Source organism: Zonotrichia leucophrys, chromosome 5 (genome assembly GCF_028769735.1).
Source record: "Zonotrichia leucophrys gambelii isolate GWCS_2022_RI chromosome 5, RI_Zleu_2.0, whole genome shotgun sequence".
NCBI lineage: Eukaryota > Metazoa > Chordata > Aves > Passeriformes > Passerellidae > Zonotrichia > Zonotrichia leucophrys.
This window is the reverse complement of record NC_088175.1, coordinates 57,545,396-57,566,025: the sequence shown is the minus strand read 5'-3', so window position 1 is coordinate 57,566,025 and position 20,630 is coordinate 57,545,396. Positions and strand designations below refer to the sequence as shown.

The 20,630-nt window shown below is 39.2% G+C and overlaps 1 protein-coding gene across 5 annotated transcripts in view; it reads left to right on the top strand.

The window, feature by feature from the left end:
- KIAA0586 (KIAA0586 ortholog) overlaps positions 1–20,630 on the top strand; it is a 71,959-nt gene that overhangs the window by 23,812 nt on the left and 27,517 nt on the right. For 4 of the 5 annotated variants that reach the window (XM_064715838.1, XM_064715836.1, XM_064715834.1 and 1 more), the window contains 12 exons: positions 262–366; positions 1,486–1,575; positions 5,788–5,984; positions 6,186–6,307; positions 6,871–7,052; positions 9,833–9,992; positions 10,545–10,821; positions 11,381–11,622; positions 12,035–12,111; positions 13,714–13,848; positions 15,461–15,641; positions 18,951–19,090. In XM_064715838.1, the coding sequence (XP_064571908.1) occupies positions 262–366; positions 1,486–1,575; positions 5,788–5,984; positions 6,186–6,307; positions 6,871–7,052; positions 9,833–9,992; positions 10,545–10,821; positions 11,381–11,622; positions 12,035–12,111; positions 13,714–13,848; positions 15,461–15,641; positions 18,951–19,090 (1,908 nt within the window). The remainder of the gene's footprint in view (positions 1–261; positions 367–1,485; positions 1,576–5,787; positions 5,985–6,185; positions 6,308–6,870; positions 7,053–9,832; positions 9,993–10,544; positions 10,822–11,380; positions 11,623–12,034; positions 12,112–13,713; positions 13,849–15,460; positions 15,642–18,950; positions 19,091–20,630) is intronic. The other variant, XM_064715835.1, reaches the window with a different exon arrangement.

The window sequence follows — 20,630 nt, the reverse complement described above, 5'->3', positions numbered from 1 at the left end:
TACACTCCCCTTCTGTTCCATGCAAGACAAATTGTCAGGGGATTAGAGAACAGGAGAAATCAGATACTGCAAGAGAAGATGTGACTATTTCTGGTATTAGTTTGTGCCATTACAGTAATTTGATTTTCAGAACCAAGTTGATATCAGATACAGGCATGAGAAAAGAAGAACAGTGAATTTTAGTGGCTCAACAGCAGGTGGAAGAAAAAAAATCTAAAAAGTTCCATGATAATATATAGATGCTTTTTTTTTCTGCCCTAGGTGTTACCAAATGTTGATATTGACAGTGTTTCAAGTACCAGGAATGTAAGTCCTGTTCCTCCAAGCTCTGAGCCTCTGCTCCCTCCTGTCACTGCTGTAATACAGGTACTGGTTGTCTGGGGATTCAAACTTACTCAAAAGGAAAATATGTTAAATTGCTGCAAAGTTCTCATTGTCTTTAGTTAGAGAAATGAGACAGTTCTAGGAAAAATGGAGTAATTACTCTAAAGAATTTATAGTACAAGGTGTTTGTTTAAGAAAATGAAAAATCGTAGAAAGACACTCTTCTGCCAAGATTAAATGATCACCATGGTAAAACTCGAAGAAAAACAGTGTTCCTGTGTCCTGTAAAGAATTATAATCCCTGTTGGCCCATGCCTGGCTTGTTTTTGCTGGCTTGAGTGCTCTGAGGATGTTCCTCATCCCTCCCTCTGCTGCTTGGCTCTTCTGGAGTGCTCAGTGGTGTGGGCACTGAGCCCAGCAGCCTGTGGTGTTGCAGTGGCCACTCTCTTCTCTTTCCCTACAACTTTTCAGAAGTGTTTTTAATCTTTATTTTAATTCATTATTTTAATCTGAGCAGCAAGGAAGGTTTTGTGCAGCTCAGGGTAACTGCTGTGTGCTGAGTGATAAGGACAGAGTGTGTGAAGGCTTGGTGATTATTTTTGTGTGGTTATTGTACATTCCATTTCCCTGACTTCAGGAGTTAGGTCCTCCAGAGTCCTGAGATCCAGGTATTCACTGAATCAGACAGAGAGTGTGGACAAAAATAGTGATTTGTATTTAAAATTCTGTCACTCTATCCCAGCAAGTGAGAAATGGAGCTCCTCTCCTATGAGGAAAGGCTGAGAGAATTGGGATTGTTCAGCCTGGAGAGGAAAAGGCTTTGGGGTGACCTCACTGCAGCCTTCCAGTACCTGAAGGGACCCTAGAGAAAAGAGAGAGACTATTTACAGGAGTAAGGACAAGGGGGAATGGTTTCAAACTGACACAGATTAAGTTTAGATGGAATATTGGGCAGAATCTCTTTCATTGTGAGGCTGCTGAGGCCCTGGCACAGAAGCTGTGGCTGCTCCATCCCTGGAAATGTCCTAGGCTGGGTTGAACAGGGCTTGGAGCACCCTGGGATAGTGAAAGGTGTGATTTAATTGATTATTGTCATGAAGGCTTTCTGCATTTGCACCCCCCAAGATGAAATACCTAACAACTGCAATCTGTCTTTGTAAGACCCCAGAAGAAATACACAGTGAGGAGGAGGAGGAGGAGGACACAAAGCTTCCAGGAGCTAACTTCATTGATGTCACTGATGTCACACAGGTAACCCCATTGCAAAGGTGTCTTTTCCTTTTATTGTTTTTATATTTGTTTTATATTATTCTGTCAAAACTGGAACCACAATGTAAAGAAGCTGTTTTGCTTTCCTAGCAGCTTTAAAAGTTCACTTTGTGAGCAATACTGAACTGTTTATAGACAGTGTTATATACAATGTTATAACAGTGTTATATATAGATATTAGAAATTACTGTGTGTTGGTGAGTACAGAAACTTTTGAAAAATTAGAATAAAAAGCTAAAATTAGCTTTTCTTTGGATATGTTAGAATCCACTGGAAATACAAGTATTTCTCTAAAACCAGCTGTGATTACAGCACTTAGAGTTTACAATTTAAAACTCTGCATGTCATGAATGTAGTGACAGGCTGAGAGAGCTGGGGTTCTTCATCCTGCAGAAGAAAAGGTTCTGGGGAGACCTTGGAGCACCTAAAGGGGCTCCAGGAGAGCTGGAGAGGGACTTGGGACAAAGACTGGAGTGACAGGACAATGGGAATGGCTTCAAAGTGACAGAGGACAGGGATAGCATTAGATCTTAAGAAGAAATTCTTGACAGTATTGCTGTTTCTGGTTTATGGTAACACAGGTTTATTTGAGATCCTCTTTCACAGTTTAATTTTTTCAGGTTTTCCTTGGTTAGCTGACCTCTTGTCTGGGGGGTTCTGAGAAACAAAGGTTGGTGAACCAGCCTGTATTTCACTTTACTGAACAAAACTCACTGTGTGTAATCAAAATTTCCCCCAAAATTTATTCTTTTTACTTCTATATCTCCCTGATCCCAGGATTAGAGTGTACATCAAATATTAACCCTAGTGCTTGCAGATAGATTTATTTTTAAAATGAGTTAATCATTTAACATTATCAGCTCATTAAAACAGCCCTAATTTGATGGTTTGTCTATCAAAAGTGTGTAAATGCTTTATTCATTTATAATTTCAAAATTACCTTATGTTACTGGAGGGGAGGAGCTAAATCTCTGTGGACATTGTTCTTCTGTTAGCACAAGAAAAAAGCTTTAAAGAAATCATTTTAGGAACTATCAAAAAATGCTGCAATGTTTAATTTTTATTATCTGAATAATAGTTACTCATCTTTTATTTTTTCTTTTTTTTTTTCCTGGATTGCTTTTATCTTTTAGTTTTGGCAATGGGATATATTTTAACCACAATCCCAAAATTGTTCCAAGTGAAACATATGTTTGGCCTATGACCACACAGACAATGTTCTTAAAAATGTGCAAGGCAAACACAATGGGGGAGCATAAAATCAGTCTCTGGAGTGGCAGGGGTATTTAAGACATCAAAAGAAAGCAAAGTTATTGTTATAAAAGAGTCTTCAGATTCATGAAAGTATGTGCATAAAATGCTATACAAAAAAATAGCTTTTATTATCTTCCCCCACTCTCCTTTTATTATGAAAGCTTAATTCTGTTAGGACTGGGTAGGATAAGGAATTGTGTGAAATCTCTTCCTTTTTTGTTTGTGTTTCCTTTTTCTGTGTTTGTTTTCCCTGGCAGTGTTCCAGGCCAGGTTGGGCAGGCTTGGGGCAGCCTGGTCTGGTGGAAATGTCCCTGCCCATGGCAGGGGTTTGGGACAGAATATCCTGGAGGTCCTTTCCCACCCAAACCATGCTGGGATTATTTCAGAGTGAGAAACTTGCTCAGCTCTCAGATTTATTGAGTCTGCTCTCAAATTCTTACCAGCAGCCACATCCTGCAGTTCCTTCAGCAAACTCCCTGGGATTTCAGGTTAAATGCACTTTTTGCTCTCTCTGAATATGCTCTAATTGCAAGGTAGGGGATTTTGTTCTCAGAGTTTTTGATTCAAATTTGAATGCCACAGCAAAATATGAAACTACAGAGCTCAGGTATAAATATAAATGTATTTTCCTCAACCCTCATTTCCCATTGATGCTCTTGGGCAGGACATTGATATTTTTACACTTCACTCTTCACATAAAAGCTCACAGGTGACACCTGCAATGCAGCCTGACCTTGCTCCTGAGAATTCCTGTAGAAATCCATCAAGAGGAAATCCATGGATTAAGTTTCAGGAGTCTTTAATAAAACTCTGCATGTACATGTTTGGTAATGGAACAAAACTAATCAATAACATCTAATAATTTCAAACTTTTTTAAAAATTATCTGAATATAATTTAGGAAATAAAATTTTGGCTTGATACTTTATAATAAAGTACAATGATTAATATTCCAATCATATCTGAAAGACTTCCTAATTTATGCCATATTTTGATTGGGGGTTGTGATAGATATTTTCAACAGTCCCCAGGGAAGCAAAATGCAGAATTGAGTGCAGAGTATTCAGGATTGGTCTACCAGTTTTGATATATGTTCAAGTTCAATCTGTATAATTAAATACTGACTATTACATTATTTTTTTATTTCAGCAGAGATAATATATCACCCCCAAATGAATATGATCTTGTGCATTATTATGGATTTGTGTGCTATAAAATATAAAATATTTTAGAAATGCAGTAGAGCTGCAAAAGTTTGTCAGAGTTACTAAATAGATGTAAGATGTATTGTATGTACTTGCTTTATTTAATCCAGATGTTTGTATTTTGCATACTTTCAGAGGTATTAAATAGGCAACATCAAAGAAAATTTATGGAGTAATGCAGGCAGAGGAAAATACATAATGAAATGCTGGACAAAGACATCTTTACATTTGCTGTCAGAATGAATTACTGTTCTCAGCACACATATCCCAACAGCATGAGCTGCTGAGCAGCTTGCAAGGCACCCAGGGCCTTCTGACTTAACTTCTCTGCTCATTCCTATGCCTAAAATGGTTTAAAAATCTTTGTTTAGCACCCAAATACACATATTCTGCTTTTCTCCCTGCTTTGAAGATTATCACTATTTAAAGATGCAGAAAGACCCAGCAGTTCTTTGTGTAATTCCCATCAGGGACCTCTCTGACTCTGCAGTTTTAAAATGTGTTAAGGCAGGAAAAGTGTTAATGCTGAGGTGGGAAGGAGACAGGAAAATGTTACTTTTTTCTCCCCCTTTTCTCTGTTCTTTCTCTTTTTTCTCATTTAGTTTTTTCTTTTCACTTTTTCACTTTTTTTCTTTCTTTTTCATAAATAATATATAGCATGGGATCTTTTTATTTTATGGGTTGAAAGTAAGTTTAATTTATATAAGGGAAAAGGAGACTTTTTTTCTCCTTTCACTATGTTGGAGATTAATCTTAGTAAATATAGATTTACAGTGAGTTTTATGCACCATCACATATTTCTCACTGGTAAATCAAGGCTCAGCTCCTCATCTCTTTCATTTGACATGCCAAATTTTCTTTTTAGAGAGTCGTGTTACTATTAGAGACATTTGTTTTTAATATTAGAAGTGGAGGTTGCAGGTTCTCATTCATCAGGAGGCATTACTGTATGATGGCTCAGTGGCTGCTTTTTGGGACTTGGAAAAGGGGAAAAGGAAGGAGGCATCTTTGGGAAAACCCAAATATTTTAACTCACTAAGTCATTGCTCTAACTTTTTAGGAATATTATATTAAAATCAAGTTGTCTGAATTATTGCTCAGAAATACCTTCTGCCTTTCAGCAGCTGGAGTTAATGGAAGTGTAAACACACATGTAACATATGTGTAAACTATTTTCTAGTTTGCAGTGCTGGCAAGTTCATTAGAGATTTGATTGACTACATGCTCATTAACTTTTGTGTATTTGCCTTTTCAGTCTGGAGACTTTAAAGAACAAGTTTGATTTTATTTTAAGAAAAACAACCAAAACACCAAAACCCAACCCAAACAAACAAAAAACCCCTAATCCAACAAGTTACTGTAGAATGTTTCCTAAAGTTTTTGGTTTAGAGGAGGAACATTTCTGGTGTGACATTAAAGAAACCTGACATAGGTCACAAGTAAATTTTTCAAGTATTAGCATTGCCACTGGCTCCCTGCCCTGTGCAGCACAGGCAGGAAATATGAGCCAAATCATGTTTTCCTGAGCAGTTCCTATGGCTTTATACCTCTACAGATTTATGATTTGCTAAGCTTAGAGTTGTATCAATTAACTGCAGCACACTGAGGAGGGAGAATGTGCTTTGTGTGCTGTCCTACATCCACAAATGTTCCTTAAAGCAAAAAACCTGACAGCTACCTCAATGACACTGCCTTCCAGAAATGTACCATAACTTCATTTACTGCTTATTTATTAGGATCAGGAAGAGGAGAAGGATGAAATTCCAGAATTCCTTGAGCCTGTTGTGGAGCTTAATGGCCAGTTTAAAGCCGCCTCACCACCACACAATAGTCCTTTGTTTCCTCCTGTGCCTTCTGCTCCTCAGCAGCCTGCTGATATTTTGGATGAACTGATTCAAGAGAGAGAAACTATAGAAAACAAGTTGGTAAATTGGTGAGTTTCAACTTAACAAAGTGGCAAAGAATATATATGGAAGAAGGAATGATTCCCTAATTAACCTTCCCCTTTTTCTCGCCTCCATTCCCTTATCCATTTTCCTTTCAGCTCCCTTGCATTTTATGTCAGGAATGCTCTTTTGTGTGCTTTTAGGTGTCTTGGTGTTTGCTGATACTTAAATGGGTTTTATTCTGCCAGGGTGGAACAAGAAATAATGGCAAAAATCATCAGTGAGATGTGCCCAGCTCAGACAGAAGCAGTGCCCAGCGTTAGCAGCTCCATCAAGAGTGAAGACAGTGAGCCTGTGACCCCTGGCATTGGTAAGTGGGAATGATTGTTCTCTGCAGATGGATTAGCTCCATTTTGGGCTAATTTTAACAAGCTGTGTAGGTGTGCTAAAGGTGGATAATCCTGAACCTGTGAAAGTGTGAAAAGCTGCAGTGCACACCTGAATTCATGTGGAGACACAGCCAGTGTTACAAGGCCACTGAAATAAATTATAGAAAATAAAAAGAACTTAGAATAACAGCACTGTACAAATCACCTTCTGTTATTGGCCACCTAAATCACATTTGGCATTTTGCTGAGCCTGTAATGTTTGTTTGCCTTTCTTTTTTTTAATAGATATGTCAAAAATTCCTTCTCTTATGAATGTATGAGAATGGAGAGAAAAGCATTTCTCCTGTCATGTCACTGTCCTTTGCTGTTGCCTTCTTTTATGCTCCTGATTTGTTTCTCTGCTGTTATTTATCTAGAAGGTTAAAAAAAGTCACTTTTTGCAAAGGAATGTTTAAAATTCCATAGAGAGTGAGTGGCTGCAGTACAATACATGGGTTTTAGGAAGTGAGACCTGGCTGTGTGCTTCACATCCCTTCATTTTCAGCTGAAGTTGCAGGTGGTGGAGGATTCCAGCTCTTTGTCAATGCTGGTGTGCCTGTGGACTCAGAAATGATAAATAACTTTGTAAAGGAAGCTCTCAGTGAAACCATTGCAACCATGCTGGGTGACAGCCAGGCTCAGAGAGCAGCTCCTGATCCTCTTCCTCCCTGCACCACCTCAATGATGGTAAGTCTGTTTTATTCAAGCTTTTCTGCTGAAGTTCTGCTGGATTTGCTACTTAATTTCATGTTGTTGAATGATAGCTCGTGTTATTTTCAACCAAAAATAGTCATTCTGCTTTCTTGCAAACAAATGAGAGATGAAAAAAAATTAATTTCCTCATGTAATAAGGAATGGAAGCTGAGAGCAATATTATTTTTGGTCTTATGGGCTTGCAGCCATTCTTTGAGATCTGTTAAAATGACTATTAATTCTTTCTGAGTTTTGACTTCAGTAGTTTTGAATAAATGCTTAATTGATGAGTAGAGCTTCCTGTAATACAGGATAATTTCCTGTGTTCCCTTTGATAATCAAATGACAGCTGGCTCTTCCTTTGATAACAACATGACTGTGCTGCAATCTGCTGTTGTGTAATGACTTTGGGATGCTTGTGGAAATTGCTGTGCTTAGAAATCCAGCTATGGAAGGCTTTGTTGAAAGTGGGATCAGTCATTCTGTTCTGCTGCACTGCAGTTAGCCTGAAACATCTCCCCCTGCCTGCTGCAAGGGCCAAAGAAGTGATTTTATAGGCAAAAATAAAGGTTTCACTGCTGAGGGCTCAGCCTCAGCCCCCCAGCATCTCTTCCACTCCATCACAGATTGAGGAGAGCCTGATGTTCATCTCAGCTTGTTCTTCTGATGCTCAGAAACCTCTTCTGTTATCCATTCTGCATTTACTGATCTCCCTTTGGTTTCTCTATCAGCTTAAACTGAAATATCCTTCAGCTGAAGTGGTTGGGTTTTCCTTGCTATATGTATTTGCACAATATATATAGCACAATATATATATTGTGCTATATATATTTCCTTGCTATATATATTTGAAGAGATGAGTTTTCTCCTCTCTGGCCTTGTTTTGATTAGCCTAAAGAAAGCAATCATCCATTTTTTGACTCTTGCTGTTGGGTAGCACTTTGATGTTTCCCAGTTTAGATTTCAAGCACAGGTAATACTAAAATGCTAATTCACATTTTTAATAATAATGTGGTCTCCAAGATGGGGTTTCCTTAATGCCCTGAGCTGTAGTAGTGATTCTCTCCTGCCTTTATTGGAATCCTAGGTAGCTAATTATGTTTTTTAAAGCCTTTCCACATTTTTTAGCATGATTGCACAAGTTAAAGGAAAGCTAGCAAAGTTTTTGAATTGTTCTTTTTCCATTTGTACTCAGCTTATAGCAGAAGTTCTGGAACATGTAGTTTATGCATTCTTGTTTTCTCCCTTCCCACTGTGAATTTTCCTATCTAGAACTGAATTTCAGCTGTTACTGAGTTCTTTGGTGCTCAGGATGTCACACAGTTGGGTGTGAGCTGCCAAATGTTCCTGCAGGTTCCACTTCCCATGAGACATTTTAATAACAATCCTCATCCTGAGGACATACCCTTCAGAAATTAGCCTGGAAGTTTCCCTAGAGCCTCACTGCCTTGTTTTCTTTATGAAATGTCAGAAAACAAGGCTGGGAAAAACCTGCAAAGGTCCAGCATGTTCCTCCACAGCAGGCCAAACAACAGCCATCATATTTGCTAATTTGTCAGATTTCTGTCCATTGCTGTCATCTTTTTAAGGAACATCCCAATTCTCTTTGTGTTTCTTTTAGTGCTTTGCTGTCTTGGTTATTGCTTTGTTTGTAATCTTCTTTTAGCTGGTTCTTCTTACCATAAAATCATCATAATGACTTAATTTTACCCTTGTAATGAAATATTTTCTTAACATTGTCTCAAATGCTTTGTTAAAATCCATATAATAATAGAATTTATAGACTGGACGTTAGGAAGCATTTCTTTACCAAGAGGATGGTTAAACATGACATAGGCTTCCTGGAGAGATGGTTGGTACCATTAAATGTTGGTTTTTGGGGTTTTTTTTGCCCCTGTTAAGCTTGGGTTTGAAAGCACTTGAGGCAATATTTTGTGTTCAGACTCAAATGTTTATTATTTCTTATTTATATTACAGTCTTACAAGTTGTGAGTTCTACAGCATTCTACTAACAAGCTACAAAATGGCTCACTATCTTTTTTTACAAGGTCTTTTAAGGCTAAACTGTCTAATTAAGAAATGACACCTCAATTATTTTCACCTTTAACTCAATAACTTATCACCTGAAGTCTGCAATGTGGACTTTTCTAATTTATCTAATCTAATTACAAAATACCACCCAAACCCATGAAGAAGGTGAAGAAGAACATCTAGCCACTGCCCTAAAACTTCTATAACTTTGCAATATTCTAAAACTTAAGAGTTTAAAGTTTTCTACTGTGTGATATTACACACTTTTATTCAAACTAAATCCCAGTGCTATCAATCAATTTTGGAGGTTTTCTCCATGGCTTCAGGTCAAATATAGTATTTTCTTGTGGGTCTGTGCCTTTTAGCACAGGAAGTTTAAAATTCTCAGCATCCAGGGTATCCCAAACCTGTCAGTATTTCAGAGGCATTTGGGCAATGCCTTTAACAACAAATTCCAGCTTTTGGTCATCCCTGAATTGGTCAGGCAGTTGAACTGGATAATGATTGTAGTTCCAGCTTAAAGAGTCTGTTCTGTTCTATACATGATTTCCCAATTTAATCATTTTAATGCTTAATTCACTGGTTTTAATTAATTCTGTGCTGGTGCAGCGTCCTGGAGGAGTCAGATCCATGGCAGCAGCTGTTGCTGTTCCCTCTCTTCCCCAGCTCTCTCTGGGGCTCCTGGGAAAGCAGGAATTCTGCACTGAGATCATAATTGTGGTTATGATTTTTCTTCCCCTCAGGAGGCTCCTGTGCCTACTCCAGTGCCAACACCCCAGGCCACACCACCACCAACACCACCTTCAGAAAAAGAATTGCCTCAGGTCACAACTCCAGATTCATCTCCATCTCCTCCAGAGATGAGTGGGGATGTTCATGAACATGAAAAAATTAAAGAAACAGGTATTGAAAATAATAATTGAAGTTTAGAAGTAGCAAATATGCTTTAATCTACTGCCTTTAATTTTCTTCTTCAAAGAAGTGTTATCTCTCAAGATAAATATTCTTGAGGCTATAATTCAAGTGGAAACTCATGTTCTACAAAAATTTATGGGCTAATTTTATATAGAAAGCAAACATCTTTTATTTGGTAACAGTTCTATTTTGAAAATTAATGCACATTTCTATGGTCTGTGTGATTTCCACCCCTCCCAATCCCTCCACAATTTCTCACATCAGAAAAATAGCTGTCTTTTGCTCCTTCCTGTGCTTGTAATGTTAATTTAATCAAATGTACACTCTTCAAGTAAAGCAGCTTGATTTTTTAAAATGCAGAGCAGTCTCCCTTGAGGAAGAAATTGAGGTTTTATTCCAACTTCTTCAGGTGCCAGCACTGTACTTAAAAGCAGCAATTCTTAATCTAGTCTTTCTAACTATCAAAAGGTATCACAAAAACTGCAAGTCTTGGTAGAACTGACTCTCTCTGTCTGATGTACATTTCCTGCTTTCTTTCAGATCTGAAATTTGGCTTCCCACGGGCAGGAGTTGAGGTTGCAGCTGCCATGGCACGTGTGGTCACCCCTGTGGTCACTCCTATGGTCACTCCTGTGCTCACCCCTGTCACCACACCTTCCCCAGTGGCCACACCAAGCCCTCCTGTCTCAGAATGTGGCTCCCAGGCTGGAAAAGGGGAAAGTCCAAAGCTTCCAAACCCGTGGGATGGTGCAGAACTTCCTCTGGAAGAAGAGAACCCCAGTCCTGTCCCTGAAGAACCATTCTGTCCTGGGACTGTGTGAGTTCAACAGGCTGCACAATTTCCTCATTTCTTAAAAACTGAAATATGTATATCCTCTATACAGATATGCTGAAAAAGTCAGGAAGAAATACATTTGACATAAGGCAGGATTGGGTTTTCATTTTTTTTAATTGCTTGAAGGGCATTTTAGAGAAAAATCTGAAATCAGGGCCTTTCTCAGGGTTTATCAGCCCTTATTCATTGCCCTTAGTAAAGTTGTATTGCTACACCTGCCAGTGACACATAGAGTGACAATGAAATCTTGTGTTATTAGCATTTAAATTTTCGTGTTAACTCCTGGGGAATACACATGGTAATTTTTAGTTATAACCAGAAATTCACAGCTAACATTATTTAACTATGTTAACTCTTGAACTATTCTGTAAAATGCTGTGATCTCACATTGGAAAAAATAGTTCTAAATTAGTTTCTTTTCAGAATTAGTTCTTTTCAATAAAGACCTAGGATTGGTTTATTTTCAGTATTGAATTCAGACGTTGGTCTGCACTGTTGGCTGTGTCCTGGTGTATTCACAGTGCACGTTCTGTCCTTGCAGGGAGATGTCAGTGGCCAATGATGAGGAACCAGAGGCCTTGGTGTTCCCATCCCAGCAGCTGCCAGAGAGGCCCTTGGAGCCCCTGCCCTGCCCTGCCCAGGTGCCATCCCCAGTGCCCACAGTGAGCTCTGGGGGGTCCAGCCAGGAGAGCAGCCTCACCCCCACGGGGACTGAGACCACAGACAGACCCCTCTCAGAAGGGGAGGTGCTCTTCCCCTATGGACAGCCCCTGCCTGCTGCAGGTAACCAGCTGTGGAAAGCAGAATTGGAATTATTGCTTATTCTTATAAAGCTGTAAGCATTAACTTGCAGTTTGTGAAAATTAACAAGGCTTTGTTGTTCTTTTTCCCGTCACTGAACAAAATGCTGCTGTTTATTAAAGAAAAAAAATATTCACTCTGCTCTTTTGTCATGAGATCAACTTGGAAAATAATTGGGATTTGTCTTGCTTAAGTACCATGTGGTGCTGAGCTGTTATTGTGTAAGTGTAAGAAACAGGAAAAGAAATATGAAAATATGTCTTTACAATAGACATCCAGCAGTAGGAATTTCCAAATTTACTAAAGCACAGTGTTGCACTTAAAGAATGTGGCTTGGGTTTTCTGTCATGTAACTTGAATGTTTTTAATCATTGTAACATAAAATATTTTTCAGCCTTAGCAGAAGGAGGATTATCTCTTCCAAACCTGGCTGAGAGCTTATCCAGTACTCTCCGAGATGCCAATGAAATGGTAAGGAACTCTTTCATAAAGATCAGAGATAATGTGGGTTCCACCTTGACCATCCTGCTGGATTGGATGTGCTTTAAACATTTTCACTCACCAACTTTTTTAATTCATACTCACAAAGAGTGTTAGAATTTCAGAACACCAAAGGAAAAAAAACCCACATTATACAAACTAATTTATGTTTTAAAAAAGTTGGATAATTCATATACTTCTGTAGGTGAGAGATAGCTATTATGCACTTCCATTTCTTTATTGTTTCTAGTTTTAAGGCATCTTAAACAGAATAGAACATTGCAATGCTCTGAGCTGTTGCAGCTTTGAGCCATCTTTTAATTGCTTGCATGATTAAATTATTAAAGTGGGTTAGCTGAGGCTGGAGTTAGTTAAAGCTGCTTAAAACATCAGAATAGTTTCTTATCCATTGTCTGCTGTAGTTCATGGTTCTGGTAGCCTCCCAAGTCAAGATATTCTCCATTCCCTTTCTTTTTTGGTATTCCTCAAATGCCTGGACTTTTCCTCTGTTATTTTGTGTAAAGCCTCTTGGTGAGATGTTGCTGTGACACAAATTCTGGGAGACATGATGGAGAAGAGAAAGCTCTGGGGGGACCTTACCAATGGATAAATATGTGGTGGAAAGAAGTAACAAAGAAGGAGCCAGTGAAATATGGGAGGGAGTAGACACAGGATGAAATTCAGGAGATTTGGTTTAAACATAGATGTTTTTACTGTGGAGTGGCCAAACACTGAAAGAAGGGCTGCCTTGGACAGCTGGGTTGGGACACACAATCCCCAGAGGTCCCTTCCAAGCTCCACAAGGCAAGTGTAATGTTCTGGAGCAGGAGTTTTCTTCTCCTGGCCTGTCCTTCCTACCCAGAGCTTGCCATGAACATCCATGATTCCAGTCACAGCATCAGAGAACATCCTCAGCTGGAAGGGACCCACAAGAATGATCAAGTCCCAGCTCCTGGCTCTGCACAGAACCCCCCAAAACAACCACCACAGTTGTGAGGCTGCCTTGGACTGACAGATCTTCAGGTGCCTCCTCTGTCAGCCAGACTTCTCTCTAAAATCTGGGTTTAAAACCCTGATAACAGATTCACCTAAATTAAAGTTCTCTTCATCAAAGGAACATTGGCCTGCTGAGATGTTCTTCCCTCTCTTCATCAGCTGGATTGGAGCTCCTTCTACAATTTCTTCTCTTTCTAGTATTTCTCCTCCTTCTAGTATTTCTCCATTCTCAATCCAGTCTGTTTGAAGAAGGTAATTCCTTGCTGGTGAGAGCAGCTCTGCAGCCAGATTGTTGCTAGCAAGGGATGTGTGAGGATTTCACTGTTTCCCTGATCTGAAGGGTTTTGTTCCTCTTTAAGTGTTGCAGTCTTTTGTATCAAATAAAGAATGTGCATGCCTGTGGGTAAAAGGAAACAGTGTGTCATCTGTTTGCTTATTTTTAAAGGCTTGAATTTTCATGACATAATTTTTCAGTGTGGAAACTTACTGTTAAAAAAAGCTTAGCTGTGAACTAAAGTAAGAATGATTCAAATTCTACCAAAAACCAGTTTTGGAGCATGTATTATGTGGATTTTTCTGTTTGTTTTTTTGTTCTAGGATTATGATCCTCCAAGTGAAGGGCAGGTTGTGAGGAGAATGGGTAAAGGCTGTCACAGGGATCCTGTCCTGGCTCTTTTAACCAAATTAAATCAAGCACCTGTTTATGTACAAGAAAGAGTAGAGCACTCAGAGGTAACTTACAGTCCTTGGCTTTCCACTAGTTTTGAAGTGATTCTTTCCTACTCAAAAGTAGATAAAATATCCCAAATTTATCCTTGCTGGTGGCTGTAGAACAGCTTCATACACTTCATCCCCTGCTGCAAGTGATCCCACTTCTGTTGGCTTCATTCTTGTGTAAAACCCTTAAAAAAACACTGAAATCTCAGTGTTATAAACAAACTGTACATTCTGTGTACCTAATTTTCCAGGTGTGTGACTGTCCCCATGTCCCAGGTTTGTCCTGTCACTTGGAGTGCCAGGGAATTTTCTGTCACTTCAGCAATAAAGGTGGAATGTTTATCAGTACAAATACACTGCATTTAACAGCCACAGGAGTGTTTTAGGGAGTTATGAAGAACAACTCAGCAAGTGTTTACATGTACTTTGCACATGCTGTTGATACTGATCTTGGAACAAAACCTCAAAAATTCCTATTCAGTTGGCAGAAAAAAAAAAGAGACTCACAGAAAAATGAAATTATCTGCAGCACAATTTTTTTTGTCACACATCTGAGTTATTTCTGTGTTGGAAAATAGCAGTTTGGACTGGGTGTTCATTCTAACTGACATAGCTGGGGGAATGTTTGAAGGAAATGAACTTTGAATGCTGCAGCAATGGTTCATGAACACATTTATTTACAGCAGATCTTGCTTTTTTGTGATGCTACTGATGCATATGCAGTTTCTTCTTCCTGTCTTGGTCAGTTTAGTCAAAATAATTACCAACTTGACTCACCTCCTTGGCTGTTCCTTTGTCTTTATTTTGCTAATGAGCTCTGGTGGCTGGAATTGCTGAAAAGCTTTCTCCAGTGTTAACTCCCAAGTCTGCCTGTAATTGCAGTGCCATTTTCTCATCAGCACTGCCAGTTACAAATACAGCTCTGCTTTGCTTTTTCCCTTTCCCAGAGTCACAGACCACTCAGTCTGTCCATCCAAGGCATTCATAAACTCCCCCCAGATTCTGGCAAGGTGTCCCTTTTCCTTCAGAGGAAAATCAGCAATCTCCTGGATGTTTTCTGTATGATTTTAGAGTGATACTGTGCACATGCATGTGTGTCTTTATGTGTGTGTGTGTTTATTCCACCTATTTTCTGACATGGAAGCAAGCTGGGTTTAACCTGCAGGTTTAAAAGTCAGCATCCAGGGAACCATCCCTATTTTTAGTGCCCTCCAAATCTACTTGAAAGTTGGAGCTTTTATCTGACATGCAGTGCAGAGAGTCAATAGCTTTTAGATGCTGCCAATGTTTCAAGGTCAGGCAGTCAACAGTGCCAAAATCTATAATATCAAAGGCTTCATGTGCTAAAAATGTAGCTTAGGTTCTGATCATGTAGAGATACCACTAACAGAATAAATGATGTTTGGCTGCAAGTGTTTCTTTTCCATCCTTCTGATAAATGTAGATCTTCGTTTCAAACCCAGATGATATCTCCATGGCTTGTTTTCTTCCTCCAATGCAAATAGAATAAACTTAAGTTTATAAAAGCTTTCAGGGTTAATGTAATTAGAAAACAATACCTGGGTTTGGAAGACTTACACTGGGTTTTTACATGTTACATGTGCTGTGGTTTTGGTGTTCTGTGCAGGATTCTGATGGCAGCATTGGGGAGCTCAGTGAAGGTCAGAGGCCAAGGCTGTCCAGAGCACAGGAGAGAATCCTGATGGGAAATTCCATTTTCATGGAGCATCCAGCTGCCCAGAGCTTTGGGAACAGACCACGCCAGGGTCTCCGTTCTGCATCTCCAGGGCAGGTTGTCCAAATTGGAGGTACAGTTCCATTCTTATTTCTTCTCTATGATATTCATGTGGATTCTGAGGAGTTTCCATAACAGAATCTGAAATCATTTCAGACCCTACATTCAAAATCCAGTATTTACAGGCAATTCCTACAATGAAACTATTAGTGTTCCTCTTTCAAGAACTGGATTTAATTCAAGCCTTATCTTCACCCTTCTTAGCAATTTCCTACAATTGGAATAAAAATCATGGCAAATCCCCATTTGCCTATACAAAAGTTAACTTGTAAAGTACATCTTATTCTTTTAAGTCAAATTCAGTTGTGAGTAACAGATGGAGGCAGTTTCCATTGGACAGGTGTTAGCACCAGCACTTCAGGCTGCTCCTCTCTGTCCCCTTGCTCAGCCCTGCTCCTCTTTGCTGTTATCACTCCATCCTGCTGATTCTGCAGTGCCTCATAAATGGCAATGTATTTGAGCTTCATATATTCCTCTAATGATATGGAAATGGATTTTTTTCCTAGATGGATAGCTGAGGCACACACATCCTGTACAAAGCAGGGAGTTGCTGTTGGTAAAGCAGGGAAATTTATTTTATTTCAGTTGAAAGTAGTGCTGAAAGCAGTCGTCCATCCTTCCACTTCCTTATTTTTTATCCCAGGTTCTCTGTTGTTATCTGAAAATGTGCTTCTAAAATTGTTTAATGTAGCTGCTGCAAGCTTGTAGAAAGTCCTTATTTTGTTGACTGTGGTTTTAAATATGTTTAAACTAAACTGAAATAATTACTAAGCTGTTGCAACACAAATGTAGTTGCACTGATTCATCAAAAGTTGTGTAAATTAAAGTGATCAAACAGCTGCTTTTCTGTCCTTTTAATTTTCACATTTATGAATTTGACAAGAGAAGCTTATCTCACATTATTAACCCTTGACCAGTAGAAAGTGGATTGAAATGAAATGTGTTTAACACGTGGCAAAAACAATCTTGGAGAAAATAAAATATTTGCTTGGTTTTGAAGCGATTAACATTTGAACTGGTCACACAGAGAGTAACCTTTTAAACCAGCTGTGACCTAACATTTTGGACAAATACACCAATGTCAGCCTTGAAAATATATTCTGGTACTTTATATATTATCAAACTTTTTCTTTAAAGTAGTTTGCTTGAAAATTGGTTGCATGAGGTTTCCTGAGATAAGAGATTTCTCTGAGTCACTTGTTTGACTCTGTGTTGGTAGAGGTCAGTCAGCACTGAGGACACTGATGTAGCAATAAATCAGTGATCAGATCATCTGCAGATAGTGCAGCACAAGGGGGAATGGTTTTAACTCAAGAGGAGAGATTTGGATTAAATGTGGGGAAGGAATTCTTCCCTGTGAGGGTGGTGAGGCCCTGGCACAGAGGAGCTGTGGCTGCCCCTGGATCCCTGGAGCTGCTCCAGGCCGGGCTGGATGGGGCTTGGAGCACCCTGGGATATGGAAGCAGTGCCTGCCATGGCAGGGGGGTGAACAGGATGAGGTTTAAGGTCCTTTCCAGCTCAAAACATTCTGGGATTTCTCTGGTTCTCTAAGCGTGTAATGGTGCTCAGGACCATGGGGTTGGAAGATGTCTGTTAATGGCAGAACCTGTCCCTATGTCTGTCTGTCCTTCTGTCCTCCTTACCCACACTGTCCATGGCTGTATCTGGCACAACAGGGTTGTATCTCCTTGTATCTTTAAAAATAATTTTTAAATTTTATTTAATTCAATTTAGGATGCCCTTTGACTGTCCTGTAAATAACTTAGCACTTTTCAGACCAGGTCCTGCATGTGAGGATAATCCACCAGTGTGTTTCTCTACTGATTTTTATACTTATCTCTAAATCTTGTAGTGTTGTTTTTAGTCTTTATTGCAGCATATTTTTGAGAGGAGGCAAGTGCCCTGTACTAACTACCACAGGGCAATGCCCTGTGCTTTTACATAATCTTTATAATCCCAGCCTGAGTTCTGTTGCATTCTGATGATTTTTAATTTAGCTTCCCTCCCTCCCCACCTCTGAACACAGCACAGTAATTTGTTGCATTGCTAAGGAAACAACATTGTATAAAAGCTTGGATCTGCTTTCAAGACAGGAGTTGTTTTCATATCAAGGAGAAACAGAAATCCTTGTTTCTAAGTCCTTTTGTTACTGAAGTCAACACTGAATAGAAAACAATCTGGTTTTGGAGGGAGGGTCAGGTCAAGGGTGGAAAGGATGATCTGTGATTGTTTCCACTTTCCTTCCAAACCTTTTTTCTCTGAATACTGGGATGTGATTGCCTGGCCTTCAGTGCAAGTAAAACATTTCCTGACAGCCACAACAGCTACAGTGCAGGGCTATCATTTTATTTGGTAATTATTTCCAGGGCAAATACTAAATAATAGTTAAACCACGGGTGTCAGACATCACATATTTCAGGGTCTGCATCTTTCACATGAAACCTTGCAGTGGATACTTAATTCCTCTGGCAAAATGAGTCTCCCACAGAGGTGTTTGTAGGAATTTTGGGGATTCTGTATTTTGTGGGGTTGTTTTCAGGTTTGTGACCAGATTTTATTTGTGTTATGGGAACACAGTGTCCATTTGTAGGATGGAGAAGATGTTGCTCATGTGGGTCCATAACAGCATCTTGGTGATCAGTCATTTATAAATCCTTATTTTCAATGCTAAAAGTCAGGGATATAAAAACCAACATGCAAATGAAATGTGGCACATGCAGTCTTAAAGTGAACAATAATTACAGTTAATTAAGCAATGATTATAGTTAATTAGGCTTAAAATTCATTCTTTGGCTCTGTATGATAGCAGAAGGCTAAAGTTAGTTCATGAGCTGTCAGTACATTTTTCATAAAGATGTTTTACACACTTGCAGGCTGCAAAACCATGATAAATGTTGGATTAGAGAGCAAATTATCCCTTTAAAAAAGACTATATACAGGTTTCTTTTAGTTCATACAGGAGTGAAACATTTAATGAAGAAGCTTTTCCAATTTCTTTGCAGTAAGTGTGATAAAGCTCATTAAGCATATAATGGTATGATGAACTGTACAGCTCTGAAGCTTTCTCAGATGCTGCCACATTACAAAACTACAGATGATAAAGCTGATTTATTCTTTCAATTTCCACAGACATGTATTTCTTTTTTCATTTTTATCCCCACAAGAGCAATTTAAAGGGTATACAGTGAGCCATGTAAGGAGGAAATCATTCTCTTTAACATTGCATGTCCCCCTGTTGGAAGTTTCAAAGGCTGCACATTCTGTCACATGAGTTGACCAGCAGATTATGGCTCCAGCTCATGAAGGAAATTTTCTCTCTCAGCAGAAATTCTTGGAGATGCAGATCCAAGTCCTATTCCGATGCTTTTGGTTGAACTGGAGTCACAGCCAGGTTCAAACCCTGCTCTGCCAGCAGCCCAGCCAAGCTGCAGAATGACACCACTCCCAGAGGATCTGTCCCAGGTGAGCTGAAAGCATTTTTCCTGTGCCTAGTCAGAAAGAGCAAACTGAAACCTGGGAAAGTAAATTTTCCTGTTTCACTATCATGCCTGACATCACAGAACTGGTGCATTAAAGTGACACATTCAGCTGAGAAGAGTCAAAGGCATGTGTGCTGTAAAGGTGACTGTGTTTCCTGTGACAAAGCCTTACAAAATCCCTTCTTTAAAGCTCAGACCTTTTTTTAGCTTTTCTGCACTTCCTCACAGCTTCAGGGGTCTCGCAGGATCCATTCCTATACAGCATCCATTGGGGCATTCCCATGTTTTAGGGGCACAGTCCTTCAACTGCAGGATAAATCCTGGATATGTGGCTGAGAAGGTGACCACAGAAATACAGAAATTTGGCCTCAGGGGTTGTAACCCCCTCAGCACTTCAGAAGCTTCACTTGTCCTACTAGGTAGGGGCAGGGCTGGAAAGGCAGTGAGGATGATGAACCCCAAAGCACTAAAAGATAGAGGAACATCCTATTGATCTCTGCTTCAAGCCTAGACAGTTAATTTTTTGCTACTTTATTAGTATGTGCTGTTACCTAGAGATGATGGTTTACTTGCTAACTAATTCAAATAACAAGTGGCAAAAGCTAAAAATGAGGTGGCAGACTGCTCTCTAATATGTGAGGCTTCACAGTGTGTTTGAAAACATTATATACTTGCTGTATTCATGGATAAATTCTGTCCTTCCCTGAAGGTTTTTTATATTTGATGTTTTATTTGTATTAAAAATAATCTATCTTGCATTAAATTCCCTTTGGGTTTATGTTTTTGAGCCTTGATGTGTATTGTGCCATTGGTGTCTGAGCAGTTCTTAAATTTGTCACCTGAAGTGATGTGTTGCATCTTCAGAGAAGATGTTTAATGTTACACCTCTTTTAGTTTGAGCTTCCCAGAACAGACTTTCTTGGAATAACTGTTCACAGGCAAAAGTGGATTCTGGCCAGAAGTAATAGGGACAGGGAGGGTAACACATGTGCCTTTCACAGAAGATATACAGATAATTATATATTATCTTATCCTTTATCTGTAAGTAGTTATACATTACCTTATCTTTAGAAACTTTTTCTTGCATCTGAACCCTTAGTGTGGCTTTATTTTTTTTTTTTTGCCTGCTGGCATGTAAAACTCACCCTCCCTTCAAACCACACAGCCAAACCCCAGAACTTGGTGTGGTTTTGTTGGATTGGGTTTGTTCCTGAGTGTGGTTATTCCTGATTTAACTCTACATCACTTTCTCACAGGATAACTTTATATGAAGTGATGATATTTATAAGTGATTGCCCCATGCAGGAGAGATGTTTACTGTGGTTAAGCCATCCTGTGAGATCCTCTGCTATATCTTTACATCCTTCTGTGAAATTAAAAAATAACCCCTGTACCAGGTGATTTGAAATCTTGTTGTGACAGCATTTATCTACCTTGTGACAAGGATGAACCTTTCCCTGCTTTAATTAAGGATGGCATCTGTGCTCAGCTCTGCCATTGGATCTGCCTTGTCACCTGCCTGC